A 15,483-nucleotide genomic window follows, 5' to 3' on the forward strand; every position below is an offset into this window, starting at 1 on the left:
GCACTGGACTCATTTCATACCTCGAATGGACTGTGAACTCTTGGAGGGCAGGAAATCCCTGCCTTCTGGCACGTAGCTGGCGTGTGCCCAATAAATATTTAATAGGTTAATAAGTATCCCTCGGCCCTTGTTCCCACCTCTTACCTGTAACAAAAATGTTTCTCTATTCTATTCGTTACAATTATTAGTTCTGTATCTTTTTTTTTATAATATTAATTGGTAAGTGGAATTAACAAAATAGCAAAGTTAATCTTTTAACATTTGTTATTTCAAGTTGTTTGTTCAAGGGGCTTGCTTAAAATTGTATCAAAATGTTACAGTAGTGTGGCTTAAATATCTGTCTTTGAAAACTATGATTGAGTTTGTGGTCAGGTTGTGGGTCTCCAGTTGCAAAGTGTTTTAGGAGGAAATATTAGACACTATAATTAAATCATTTTGTGACATTTATAGTAAAGTTACTACAGTAAAAAAAAAAAAAAAAAAAAACTGCCTTGTCATTATTGTGTGGTTCTAACCTCAATAAAATGTCAAAGTTAGACCAACGGAAGATTTATTTGAAAGTTGGTTAGTTATATTCAGAGATTTTTTTTTTACATGATAAATTAATGCTAGACAAAAAAATATTGTATTTTATGGGAAAGAGTAACTTAAGTTTTTAAATATTTGAGAATTTTACATAAAAGGATTTCTAGTAGAAAATCCTGAGGGAGATTGAAAACATACACTTAAGAAATTCAGAAGGAAATTTCATGCTAGTGAAATTTTTTGGCAGAAATATGTATATGGTTATTGAGTGAAAACTTCAACAGATACATTTCTAATTGACAAAATAGTTACTTAATACATTTTAATTTAATGAGGACGAATGATATAGCTTGTAAATTATTCAAGTCCCTTCTTTTTGTTATGCTTAGCTATATATTAAATTTAGTTTTTGAAACAAACTTAAAAGATGTTGAAGTTCAGTGGTGCATTACTGTTCCATACTTATGTCCTAAAGTGTTTTTTTTGTTTGTTTTGTTTTGTTTTGTTTTCCATTTTGTTGTTTTAGTTACTCGGAACATTATCACAGAATTAGACTAAAGGAATGTTGGGTAGTTTACAAGTATATTAGTAGCCCATTAGGATAGCATTTTACAATTTATTTAGAAATCATTGCATTTGTTTATTATTAATAACTAGCATTTATCAAATCCGTATTTTGTGTCAGGTGTCACGCACAGCACTTTGCTTACATCATCTTGTATAATCTTCACAGCTATGAAATTGGCATTATTATCTATCCTTTTTTAACAAATGAGGAAATTTCAGGTTTAGAGAGGCAAAGTAATTGGCCTAAGGTCACACACACTTGGTAGTTGGATGAAGTGGCTTCCATCTCAGGTTTGATCTGATGCTTAATCAAGTCCTAACCACTACATTTTACAAACTAAGTATTGAAGCTTGTCCTGGGGATGTTTACAGTGAACTAACATATATATATGCATACTGGGTTTGCTCAATTAGTTTTGGTTCCTCTCCTGAAGTTTCTTTTGGTCTAGGGATCTGGTTCCTCAAAGTGTGGTTCATAGACCAGAAGCATTGGCATTTCCTGGGAACTTGCTGGAAGTGTAAGATCTCAGGCCCTAGTCCAAGAGTATAGAATCCGAATCTGATTTAACAAGTTTGCCAGGTGATTGGTGTGTACATTCAAGTTTTGGATAAGCATTGGCCTGAAAGAATAACTGGGTCAGAGTAGAGTAGTGGAGTCTAGAGAGGCATCGGCATCATCCGAGTCATATCTTTATACTCTACCAGACTGATTTTTTGAATACTTCAGATAACATGTATATTATACAGATGTTATTTATCAGTCTATGTACATTGTACCTATGATATTTGGTGAAAACCTTTGAATTCTTTTGAAAGTATTAATACTATATTCTAGAAGATGGTTTTGGGAGTATAATATCTTCTAATTTTAGGGAATTGGATATTAAATACAACAGCAACCATTTATATAAAATCAACTAACTGTAGGTTTCACTGGCTAGTTTTGTAGTAAATTTTATCTTTTAACTGACATTGATTACATCTGGGTGAAAATGGGATAGGGCTGATTTTATATTTGACTCATTTTTATTTTTTAAAAGATGATGATTAATGAAACTTGGAAATGAAAACTTGATTTCCCCCACCCCTTCCCAGTTTGCCTAATGCCTCTTGCCTAATACTGGATTTGTCATTTTTTTAGATGTGGAAGTTATATACTATGACTGGATTTCTCTTTGTTTACATGGCGCCCTTATGGACTAGCAGGGTCTGTGCTTTAAGTATCTCTTAACGGCCCAAAATTTAACCCAATATATGCATTCATGTATTAACAAGTGCTTTTTTGGTATTTTACATAGGAAGCACTATTCTGTTATGCATGCATTGCCACTAACACAATAGATATAAAGAACTCCTAACTTTAAGTCACTTCCTAGATTAAGGCAATAACTGACTTTGAGGATGGAAAGTGAATTCCAGTAAGTTTATAATAGGCTGTTTTATTATTCTGATGCTAAATTAGAAATTGACATACACAGAGTTTATATTTTTGTAAATACCATAATTTTAGATTGAGCATGACTTTCGTCTTTCACTGACATGTAAATAGCGGTGTTAATGTATATCCAGAATAGGTGAACCCAGATAGTTTTATAGTCAAACACTTAAATTTAATGTTAGATAGAGGTTGTCCTATGTTCTAAAGATTAACTTAAAAAATAATGAGCTCAGTGGCTATGAAGATGAGCTGGAAAGGTTTTATTATATTGATTACCCAAACTCAGTCTTCTGCCTCTGTTGTCCTTATCTGCATCTTCCTACTAAGAAATGACTTTGCTTCTCTTAGAAAAGCCTAACCCTTTCCTGTGAGCCTGAGAAATAATTAACAGTTAGAATTTAAAAAGCTTTCTTGAAGTAAGAGCTTCACACACACAAAGATAGTGTACCAAGTAAGTACAAACTTCTTAAAAAATTGAAAATAAGATTTACTTTCCACCCATAATATTATTAATCATATTTTAATTATCTTAGCATCTAGATGTAGTAATAAAAGTATTCACTTCTATCTGGAAGAGCAGTTGGTATTAATAAATATGAATCATATACTCTTCAGAACTTTAAAAATGCGTTTTATTTTTCAGCAAAGATGTCAAGGAAGTTAAGCTTGCCTACTGACCTAAAGCCTGACTTAGGTAAGTAAAATAAATAAATGAATAAAATCCACAGTAGTTAAACTCCCTTCAAGGGGAAGACCAGGAAATCAGAAGATTTAAAATTACGATAGACTAGATTTTTATCAGAAATCAAGTTTAAAAGGAGTAAGAAGTTTAAGGATTAATAGCCTCTAGAATGTCATCTGTAAATTATAAAAGATTATAATTTCAAGCAAATCAAAATAATATATTTTCTCAGTTCTCATACTTTAAACAAAATTTAGTATAAGATTGAAATTTGTGCAATTTCAGATTAAGTTCTATTAAAAGTTATTATGTCCCATTTAACTATCTGAAAACTTACTTGAACTTTATAAACTTACAACATTTTCACAGTAAGTTAGTTTTCTGTATTACATTGAATTTCTCGTATCAAGAATCATTATTAATTTTGGTGATAATAAATTGGGAAGTATTCCTTTTTCTTTAGCACTTTCTTTACAACTAATGCACTAGGTAAACAGAATGAATTCATTCACACATTCCTTTTGCTTTATACCAGCTCAAAAACAGCTCCCTGACATCACAGAATAGGGACAAATGACATTCCAATAAAGATAAAAATAAACTTGCAACATTTCTTTTTAAATAACTCACCTTTTTTTTTAATTTCAGAAATTGCAATTATTTTTAATAAAAAGTAGACTGGCTGAAGGTGATTTCACCCATCTTTGTCATAGAAATAACTAGATTTCCTCCCTTGCATTTGCTCACACCCATTATCTTTTCACTATTTATTCCTTAGATTCCTTGACTATCTTTTTAAGTAATACAAACTTAGATATTGGCCCATTTCACCATTCTAATTTTAGCATTTCCACGTCATAGTCTTATCTCAGTTGTACTGATAGAGAGCATGTGATTATTAGTGAGAAGGCATAATATCTTCCGTTGTCAGAGTACAAGGTTCCATTCCTGAACATAAGGAAAAACAGTTTAGTAGAATCCTGTACTAACACTGATGTTAAGGGAACCAGAATTAATTCTAGAGTATAGGATAACATATGTTTTGAGAAGGGAATAGTTCCCTTCACTATATAAATGACAGATGTAATTTGAAACCAAGTGTATCTGAGAGGCAGAGTTTTCATCAGACTAAGAGGCCCATAATTTCATTAACACTAAATACTGTGAGTTAAAATGTTTTTGTCTTTTCTAGTATCTTAAAAATATGAGACGACATATGTAGAAGTACTTTTAAAATTCATAAAAAGAGTATAATTATTTTTAAAAAGAATATTCACACTTATAAATTATGTAAGTAATGTAATCAGCAGGTATACTCCATACTTATTTGTAGATCATATTTATGAAGTTCATGTTTTAGCTTACATGCCCATGTATTTCACTGCCCTAAGCCAATAACTGATTGCTACATACCTTGGAACAGTCTCTGTGCTACCTAAGTAACTTCCCTTCGTGTCATTGTGCTGCTAAACTATTTTTAGAGATTCTTAGCTGGTAATTGTTTTATATTGGCTGGGGAGTCAATGGGGAACAACAACTCTATTGATAGGCTCAAACTGTCAGATGTTCCCAAAGCAGCTGAAGCTGGTGGGACTATTCCTGCAGCTCTGGAACCTTCTGTGACTAGAATTCACTTTGGCTTATAAGGAAATTGTGCAACATTGCACTTGTACTATATCTTCACCATCCTATATTCTATGGCCCAGTCTCAGGAACCATGGGTGATATTGTTAGACCTCTGATGTTACTTTTCAAGTGTCAACCACCAGAGGGGGGGAAAAATTAGACTTTTATACCTTGATGTGAATTAGTTTTAGGTCCTAGAATTTACCCTGACCAAACTCATCTCTTGGCATTATGTTTTGACGGAGGGAATAAAATATTACATAAAGCTCTATGTGGGAAGGAGAGGGGAATATACATAGGTAGAATGTTCTAAGCATCCAGAGTAACATGAAAGCAATAATTTTGTGACATGATTATAACACCTACAGTTGGATGGCATTAATGAAAAATGTTATCTGAGTTTAGATCTTCCAGAAACACCCCATGTTTAAATATATTTTTTGTATTTAAAGACTGAACTTTAATTCTCAATAATAATCCAAACCCTCCCTTTGTATATTGGTGGTATGACTAATCCCTTGTTTATATGGAGTTGCCTAAGAAAGTTTTGGACTTGGACATGACTCAAGTCCTGACTCCTACTAATTATCTTTGTCATCCTGGGAAAGTTATTTAACCTAAGTGTCTGTTTTATTATTTGTTATATTGTGGTCATAAAACTTTTCACAGTTGTTAAGTGGATTCAATAGAATGATAAATGTAAAGTGTTAATGAGAGTATGTATCCTATGGTAGGCCTTGCTTAGCGATAGCTATTTTCATTTCTGCTCTTAATAAAATTTCTATTCCGTTTGTTTAGCTTGCCCAATTTCTAAGATTCAAGCCACAAAGATCGACAACATGTGATTTAACAATAGTATAAATTATAATTCATGAACTGCTAAAAATTCTAACTGGTTTTCAAACGATTCTGGGCATATAGAATTTTGTAAGTTCAGGGATGCCTGGGGGGCTCAGTAGGTTAAGCATCCAACTCTTGATTTTGGCTCAGGTCAAGATCTTGCACTTCGTGGATTGGAGCCCAGTATTGACTCTGAACTGACCATGTGTGGCCTGCTTGGGATTCTCTCTCTCTCTCTCTCTCTCTCTCTCTCTCTCTCTCTCTCTCTCTCCTCTGTCTGCCCCTTCCCCACTCTTTCTTGTGCCCGTGCACTCTTCTCTCTCTCAAAATAAATAACCTTGAAAAAAAGGATTTTGTAAGTTAAATATTGATTCTGATTCAGTTCATTTTTAGAGTTTCTTTGGTGATCTAATTTTTATAGAGAAGTCATAATACAAATGCAGTTGTAGCTTATGAATTTAATATAGTTAAATTATTCCATTAAATTAAAACACTGTTTATTTGTCCTGTAATTAACATTTGAAGTATAGATATGTTGTGAATCATCTATTGTAATTTTAACAGTAGATAACAGTAAGAAATTTTACACAGATTAATTGATAATGAAATTTATATTATCAAATTTTCTTATCAAATGTATATTTATATTAGATTTTCTTATATTATCAAATTTTTATGGATTTCTGTCTTTACACTAGGTCACAACTGAAAATATATGTCCAATCACCTTGCATGTGTATGTTTCGTTAAATATTTTATTTATTGATTGATTTTTATTTAAATTTTAGTTAACACACAGTGCAATATTGATTTCATGAGTAGAATTCCGATTCATCACTTAAATTCAACACCCAGTGCTCATCACAATCAGCCATCTACTAAATTTAAATTTTCTACTATTTGGGGCACCTGGCTGGCTCAGTTGGTAGAGCATGTGACTCTTCATCTCGGAGTTATAAGTCTGGGCCCCACATTGGATGTAGCAGTCACTTAAAATTTAAATAAAATAATTAAATTTCTATTATTTTACTAAAATAACTTTGAAAACTTCAGAGTTAACATTTGGAATCAATTTATATATTTAACATTACCACACTCATCCGCTAATGAGCTTTTGCTTATGGAAAGTTGTTACATTTACAGGAAGAAATAGTTCTTTTTTACTGTGTCAAACAGGGTATACAGGTAAAAGAGACATGTTTAGGAACTATAGTTAGAGATTGCCCATCCTGTTGCCATAACTAGTAGCTTTATTATTTTCAGAGGCCAGTGATAATCAAAATTCTGTTGTATATAATTACCATTTTGGGAAATATTGTCAATGTATGAATCTAAATTTGATTACAAACGCTTTTAGAGGAGGTACAGTTAGGATTCATTTATACGTTTTTTATTTAATAAAATACATTTTAAAAGACTTGAATGTGTTTTCATTTTTCATGACATATGAAGTCATTTCTTTCATGATAGCACTGAAACTATGTAATTGGAGGAAATATTTATTAGATATGAACAGTAGAAAGTACTAGAAGTTTTAATATCCCAAAGTTGTTGCACCAGCACATACCATTTTAGATACTTTCACCTACAGATCTGTCTTCAGCAAGTATTTGTTGGATATTAGTATATGCCAGACACTATGCTAAATCCTACAGGGCATCAAAATGGCACAGCACCTGTACTCAAGAAACTCAGAGTCACTTGAGAGTGAGGCCTAAGACAAGCCCAAAAGAACTACAGAACAAATGTACTCTTAGTGCCATGGGAGAGAAAAAGCTATCGAGATTCAAAAAAGAGAAAAACCATATACAATTTTCGGGGTCAAGATAAACTTCATGAAGATGACAGTACCTGAGATAGCAAATAAGCACGATCTTGATAGGTAGGGAAAAGAGTGAGACACAAGAACCAGTCAGAAAGAAATCACAAGCAAAAGTCTAAAGTAGGTGAGTGCAAGGTAGGTCTGGAGAACAACGAATGACTCATTTTGTTCTCTCAAGGTTCTGAAAGCAGGGTAGCATTGGAAGATAGGGCCACCAAGGAGAGTTGGAAATATTTTGTGGAGAGTCTTAAAAACCTGAGTAAAATATTAAGCATGCTCAAATAAAGAGGAGCCACCGAAGAGTTTTTAAATAGAAGTGATAGAATTATGACTGTACCTTGTAAAACTCAATTGAGTTATGTTAGAGCAGTGAAAGAGTGAGGGTGGGGAGACTACTTGGGAATTGTGCGGTAGTCTATGAATGGTAATGGAAGCCTGAATGAAGGGTGATGGAAGTCGATTGGTAATGGAAAGAAGGGAACAACACTGGGGTAAAATAACTTAGGACTTGGCATCCCACCAGATGTATGTAGGTAAAGTGAAAGGGAGTAACCAAAATGAAACGCATCTTAAGCGTTGCTCCCTAGAACAGGATTTATAATTTCGATTATAAATAGTTGAAAGTAACCATGCTTTTCTAGTTCTGCCAAACCATGACACTGTATCACCAAAGGAAGAAACAGCATCAAGAGAAAAGATGGTGCTGGTAAGGGCCAAGATTCGAAAAACAACCAGGATACCAACAAAGCACAGCACCAAAACCCGTACAGATCACACATCCACAAATTCACTGGACTGCACCCAGCTCGCTTCTAAGAAGTGTGAATTTATCTGTTTGTATTTTATATTTCAGCAAAGGAAAATAATTATTAGCATAGAAGTGAATTGTTTTTCTTTTTAATTAAAAGAGACTAATTAAATAATTAAATATTAATTAAATTAATTAAAACATGCTATAGGTTTTGTCTTTTTGCAGATTAACTCTTTGGCCAAATTTATACCACATAAAAAAATAGGATGCTTTATAACTTGGACGATCTCACAACATTTTAAATCATTTCAGATATAAAAGATAATTCCTTCAGCCGATCACGGAGTTCTAGCGTAACCAGCATTGATAAAGAATCCCGAGAAGCCATCTCTGCTCTTCATTTCTGTGAAACTTTTACTCGAAAGGCAGATTCATCTCCTTCCCCATGTTTATGGGTTGGTACTACTCTGGGAACAGTGCTTGTCATTGCACTGAACCTTCCACCCGGAGGAGAGCAAAGACTTCTTCAGCCAGTCATTGTGTCTCCAAGTGGTATGTATGCTTTCACGCTGTACTTACGTTAAAGATCAGACTTTTAGTAGAAGCCCTTGTTCTTCGTTTTGGGATTGATCTAAGAATTCTAAGTGGAGAAATTTAGTCTTGTGTTTTTAGCGACAGAATACATGGAATAAAGTTCCAGAAAATCATGTATTTATACAGCCGTTCTGGTCTTGCTGCTTTTTTTTTTTCCCCTTAAGTCTAGAATCATGTCTATAATGATTACTATGTAAGAAAATGAAAAACAAAACAAAACAAAAAAAAAACTGTTCTTCTAATGCATTGTAGGATACCTTAAAATACTGTGTTCTGTAAGCAAAAGGATGGTACCGTAGTTAGGAGAAAAAGCAAAAAGCGTTTTCTAAAACATCATACAGTTGGCTATTTTTAATCTCTAAATGTGAACTCTTTTTTTTTTTTTTTTTTTTTTTTTTAAATTTTTTTTAACGTTTATTTATTTTTGAGACAGAGAGAGACAGAGCATGAACAGGGGAGGGGCAGAGAGAGAGAGGGAGACACAGAATCCGAAACAGGCTCCAGGCTCTGAGCTGTCAGCACAGAGCCCGATGCGGGGCTCGAACTCACGGACTGTGAGATCATGACCTGAGCCGAAGTCAGACACTCAACTGACCAAGCCACCCAGGCGCCCCAAATGTGAACTCTTAAAATAGGTTATTTTTCTCCTTTGAACTATTAGGAAAAGCTGACTTAATAGCAAATTTTAAGAAGAAAATATTTATGATCTTCATATGTTGAAAATGAGATTGAATTTCATCAAATGTATGTGAAATCTGAAAGACCTGGAAATAACCGAGAAACCTGGTTTTTATTACTAATTTATGCTGATTTAGATAGAAAAAAAACATGATTGAGCTCATTAGTGTATCCCTTGTTTATACAGTGGACTTTAACATTACTTGAAATTTAAAACATAATTTTGATTTTAATGATAATTTGTAAAATACCAAAGAAATAGTTTGATTTACTCATTCAACTCAATAAATATTTGAGTATATTCTATATGCTTCACTGTTAGAAAAGGTTCCATAATGATAATCTTCTTACTAATCTTGTTTCTTATTAGTAAACAACAAATATCTGTACAGGAAGAAAACCTGGAAAGAGAAACCACTTAAAGAATTTTAAGTACTCTAGTAGTCATATTAAAAACATTTAAAAAATGAAATTAATTTTCATAACACTTTATTTAGCCTAATGTATCCAAAATGCTATCATTTCAACATGTAATCAGTATTTTTAAGTTGTTAAGGTATTTTACTTTTAACTTTTTTTGTACTAAGTCTTCAGAACCGGCACATGTGTGTTTGATTCTCAGAGTGTGCCACCGTGTGGACAGGCCGCATTTCAAGGACTTTGTAGCCACGGTGTCTGCCATAGTAATGCAGCTCTAGGTGTCACCTACCTGCTCTCACACTTGTTGGTAGTACACTTGCCAGATAGGAGAGAAGACATAGCTCCAGACATACCGTGTGTCTCTTCGGGGCATGTAGTTCTGATATCATTTTCCAGATTCAGCTACATGCTTGAAGATTGAATCCCTTCGGGAAGCCGGTGTACAGTTCCAGTCTCATGTCCATTCTGTGTGTTTTTGAGTGTCTCCTGTGTGTCAGAGTTGGAGTAAATACATTTGCTGTGGCGATTCAAGTAGTTGTTACTTACGTATTTTAGGTACTATATTGAGGTTGAAAGGAGCGATCCTGAGAATGGCATTCCTGGATACCACAGGCTGCTTAGTACCACCTGCATATGAATCCTGGAGAGAACACAATGTTCCTGAAGAAAAAGATGAAAAGGAGAAATCAAAGAAACGACGGCCTGTCTCCGTATCCCCCTCCTCTTCTCAGGAAATTTGTGAAAACCAGTACGCAGTGATATGTTCTGAAAAGCAAGCAAAAGTCATCTCACTGCCATCTCAGAACTGCGCTTACAAGCAAAACATTACAGAGACCTCGTTTGTGCTTCGTGGAGACATCGTAGCATTGAATAACAGTATCTGCCTTGCCTGTTTTTGCGCCAACGGACATATTATGACTTTTAGGTGAGTTACACATTTTCCTAAAACACAAATAGAGCATATACCCCCTTAAAACATAACATTACAGAGTTATATTCCGTTGAAATGAAACGCTTTTGTTTACGGTCTTATACACTGAGAATTTATTGTTATTCACTTAATTGTGAACAACTTTATGAGGAATACAAATCAATTTTATCTCCCTCTCAAGTATACTAAATCATCAGGTTTGCAGGATCCTGCCATTTTTGTCTTCTATAATACTCTGTTCAAGTCGAAAACCTACTCTGTTATTTTTTTGAATTCCAGTTAGTGAACGTACAGTGTTCTGTTAGTTTCAGGTGTGCACCCTGGTAGTTCAACACTTCCATACGTTACCTGATACTCCTCATGACTAGTGTACTTCTTCATCACCGTCACCTATTTCACCCTTCCCCTGACCCCACTCCCATCTGGTAACCATCAGTTTGTTCTCTGTAATTAAGAGTCTGTTTCTTGATTGGTCTCTCTCATTCTTATTTTTTCCTATTGCTTGTTTGTTTTGTTTCTTAAATTCCACACGAGAGTGAAATCATATGGTATTTGTCTTTCTCTGACTTATTTCACTTAGCATTGTACTCTCTAGTTCTGTCCATGTCCTTGCAAATGACAAGTCTTGATTCTTTTTTATGGCTGAATAATATTTGTGTGTGTGTGTGTGTGTGTGTGTGTGTGTGTGTAGAATATTTGGAAGAAGATGTGGATCTTCTTTTTTCCATTCATCAGTCAATAGACACTTGGGCCGCCTCCATATCTTGCTGCTGTAAATAATGCTACTGTAAACATAGGGGTGCACGTATCCCTTTGAATTGGTGTTCTCCTATTCTTTGGGTAAATACCCAGTTGTGCAGTTGCTGGATCATAAGGTAGTTCTAGTTTAACCTTTTGAGGACCCTCCATACTGTTTTCCAAAACCTACCTTGTTTCTTATTAATGACTTTTCAATATTTTTCTCAAGTTTGCCTAGTTTAAGACCTCTACTGGATGTGTATTACTTGCCCCTCACCAACATGCGGATAGCCAGAACATTCTGCTTCACCAACAATGGACAAGCATTATATCTTGTTTCACCTACAGAGATCCAGAGACTGACTTACAGTCAAGAGACCTGTGAAAATCTTCAGGTAAATAACAAAAATATTGCTATAATCTCTTCAGAGGTGAAATACTCTGTAAGGTCCCTTATTTTTGTTCATCTCTTACACTCTCAGGAGTATACAAATGAATTTGCATAGGAAAATTCAAAGCCTGACTTTCAGACCATATGCTTTGAGATTTGTTATAAAGTATCTTCATCAGACTCTTGTTACAAGAGGGACTTCTCTCATTGATCGGTATTTTTTCTCTCCAGTGATGGCAAAGAAATATGAAATGTTATATACATTTTATACACACTCTCCACGTATAATAAATATCTATTATACACACAGGAAAATCTTTTTGAAGGAAGTAGGTTAATGTGAAAATAATTATGTCTGTTTTATGGCTAATCGTGTCATCCCTTCTTATATACTCTATTCACAAGGATATATATACGTAAAAGAAAAAATAAGGTTTTATAGTTTTTCTCTGAATATTTTGGTTGATCTGACATTGTTTAAATACAAAACTGTTTCTTGTTTTAATATTCAAGTGCCTTATGTGCTTGCATATACAGTTGACCCTTGAACAAGGTGTGTTTGAACCACACAGGTCCACTTAAATACACAGATTTTTTCGATAAATACAGTATAGTAGTGCAAATGTATTTTCTTTGCCTCATGGTTTTAACATTTTCTTTCCTCTAGCTTACTTCAGTCTAAGGATATGGTATGTAATATAATACGTAAAATATGTGCTAACCCACTGTTGATGTTGTCAGTAAAGCTTCTGGTCCACAGTACACTATTAGCAAAGTTTTGGGGGATTCAAAAGTTATACGTGGATTTTTGACTGTACGTGGCAGTTGGCAGTTGATCCTTCACACTGTTCAGGGGTCAACTGTATATTAGAAATGACCAGTCTAGAGGCGCCTGGGGGGCTTAGATGGTTAAGTGTCCAACTTGTGATTTCAGCTCAGGTCATGACGTCGTTGTTCATGAGACCGAGCCCCACATCTGGCTCTGCACTGACAGCACAGAGCCTTTTTTGGGATTCTCTCTCTCCCTCTCTGTCTGTCCCTCCCCTATTTGTGCACACTCATGGGTGCACTCTCTCAAAATAAACATTTTTAAAAATGATCCATCTAGTTTCACATTTTAAAATAAAAATGCTATTGAAATACTGAGCTAAAATATTATTTGATATTTAGAGGAAACCCTTATATAAGGGAACTTTTCTTTTTAAGGGAACTTTATAATGTAAGATTTTACAATTAATTAGCCCTGTTTTATTTATTTGTAAGTTTAAATTTGTGGCTTTTTTCGAATATGAGCTTTAGAGTCAAGACTGAATTTAAGTCCCATTCTTGATAATAATTACACAATTATATGACCTTGGACAGGTTACTTACTGCCTCTAAGCCTCATCATCTTTAAAAATAGGATTACAGGGGCGCCTGGATGGCTCAGTTGGTGAAGCGTGTGACTTCGGCTCAGGTCATGATCTCGCGGTTTGTGAGTTCACGCCCCATGTCGGGCTCTGTGCCGACAGCTCAGAGCCTGAAGCCTGCTTCGGATTCTGTGTCTCCCTCTCTCTCTGCCCCTCCCCTAGGGGCTCATGCTCTGTCTCTCTCTGTCTCAAAAATAAATAAAACATCAAAAAAAAATTTTAATAGGATTACAAAGAATATGGGGTGAGTTAAAGAAGACAGTGCACATAAAGGGCTTAGCATCGTGCTTGATAAAGAGTTGGTGCTGTCAGATGTTAGTATTTTTCAGTAAGCTAGACTGTCCTGGAAATGTCCTTCTAATGATATTATAAACCTTGAGAGTGAAATAGAATTACATATATGACATTTTAGATATAAATTTCCATTCACATTTGGGTGGAGTTGTTTTTACAAAGATTTCTCGGTTTCTGAACTAAACTCTTGCTTTTCCTGGGATAGGTAAAATTTTTCTTTAGTTTTCTTTCACTAGTAAAATTGTTACAGTATTAAGTACAATATTAATTCAATGGACAATTGAATATATTCCTAATTCATTTTCATCTGAAGTGTGGCCTTAATTCAACTATTCAAAATTTTAAACTTCATCACTTTTTGGGAATCAAATCTATTCTTTGGTCAGTGTTTTATTTCAGTAAAAATCAGTAACAGCTGCAGTAAACTTTACCCATTTACTTTTTAATGAAATGGTCATTTAGTAGTACACTCAATTTATTTTAATAACTATCTGCTGTCTGCCTTCATGATATAAATGAAATAAATGAACTCTAAGCAGTTTGTGATAGAATGTTCTCTTTGGACATTATTGACATTTTATTTACTTCTGTGTTTTCAGTGCTTAAAAATAATGCTTTGGTGGGGCGCCTGGGTGGCGCAGTCGGTTAAGCGTCCGACTTCAGCCAGGTCACGATCTCGCGGTCCGTGAGTTCGAGCCCCGCGTCGGGCTCTGGGCTGATGGCTCAGAGCCTGGAGCCTGTTTCCGATTCTGTGTCTCCCTCTCTCTCTGCCCCTCCCCCGTTCATGCTCTGTCTCTCTCTGTCCCAAAAATAAATAAACGTTTAAAAAAAAAAAAAATAATAATAATGCTTTGGTAAAAGTCTGATTTAAATACCATGAACTTTATAAACACTAATCCTTGGTTTCCAGAATGCCCTAATACATTGTGCATTCATTTTGCTTTAACCAAAAAAATAAAGAAGATGCCTACAAACATTAATGGAGTTTCCAGCCCACAGGGAATAATAGGGACCAGAGTAATAACCCTCCTGCCTAAAGCCACCCAAAAAGAGCAGACATAAACACGAAACAACAGTTTTCACAATCCTGGGCATTAAGCAGTGGAGGAAAGTAATCCCCGAGAAACAAGAAACAAAGAAGTGCCCCAGCTTTAATGCCTTGATAGAGGTTTCAGAGCATGGCATAGAGGGAAGGTACTGAGGCGGAGTCTGAACAACTTCCCATGTAGAGGAGACAGAACCAAGAGTCTGGGAAGACCAAGTAAGTTAAGAGTTCTTAGAAGACAGTACCAGAGAGGAGAGAGCTGTATATAGAGAGAACCCTGGTCCACTGAGAGTACTCAGTAGAGTATTATCGAGCACATGCACGTGGATAAACTCTCCGGCCTGGGAAAGAACCATCTGAAAGGAGGGGAGAATTAGAGGGAATTGTGCCTGGTCCCAGGGCCAGAAACAAGTGTCCGTTCTCAACAACCAAGCTATAAAAGTTTATAATTCATGAATGTGTTAGTTTCCCGGAGCTGCTATAACAAATCACCACAAACTTGGTGGCCAAAAACAACATAAATTTATTCTCTCACACTTTGGGAAGTCAGAAATCTGAAATAATTTTCACTAAGCCAACATCAAGGTGTAGAGAGGGTCATTTTTCTTTTGAGTGTCGGACTCGTTTTTATTTTTTAAATTTTGTTTAATGTTTATTTTATTTTTTGAGAGAGAGAGACATAGCGTGCTAGCAGGTGAGGGGCAGAGAGAGAGACACACACACAGAATTTGA

At 34.9% G+C, this 15,483-nt stretch overlaps 1 protein-coding gene across 4 annotated transcripts in view; it reads left to right on the forward strand.

Moving 5' to 3' along the window:
* Positions 1 to 15,483, forward strand: part of STXBP5 (syntaxin binding protein 5) — a 168,418-nt gene that overhangs the window by 125,753 nt on the left and 27,182 nt on the right. For 3 of the 4 annotated variants that reach the window (XM_086708080.1, XM_086708081.1, XM_086708082.1), the window contains 4 exons: positions 3,174 to 3,224; positions 8,564 to 8,803; positions 10,499 to 10,868; positions 11,842 to 12,007. In XM_086708080.1, coding sequence (XP_086564206.1) covers positions 3,174 to 3,224; positions 8,564 to 8,803; positions 10,499 to 10,868; positions 11,842 to 12,007 — 827 coding nt within the window. The remainder of the gene's footprint in view (positions 1 to 3,173; positions 3,225 to 8,563; positions 8,804 to 10,498; positions 10,869 to 11,841; positions 12,008 to 15,483) is intronic. The other variant, XM_086708083.1, reaches the window with a different exon arrangement.

The sequence above is a fragment of the Puma concolor genome, chromosome B2 (assembly GCF_028749965.1).
Source record: "Puma concolor isolate L17-30 chromosome B2, mPumCon1.1.hap2, whole genome shotgun sequence".
NCBI lineage: Eukaryota > Metazoa > Chordata > Mammalia > Carnivora > Felidae > Puma > Puma concolor.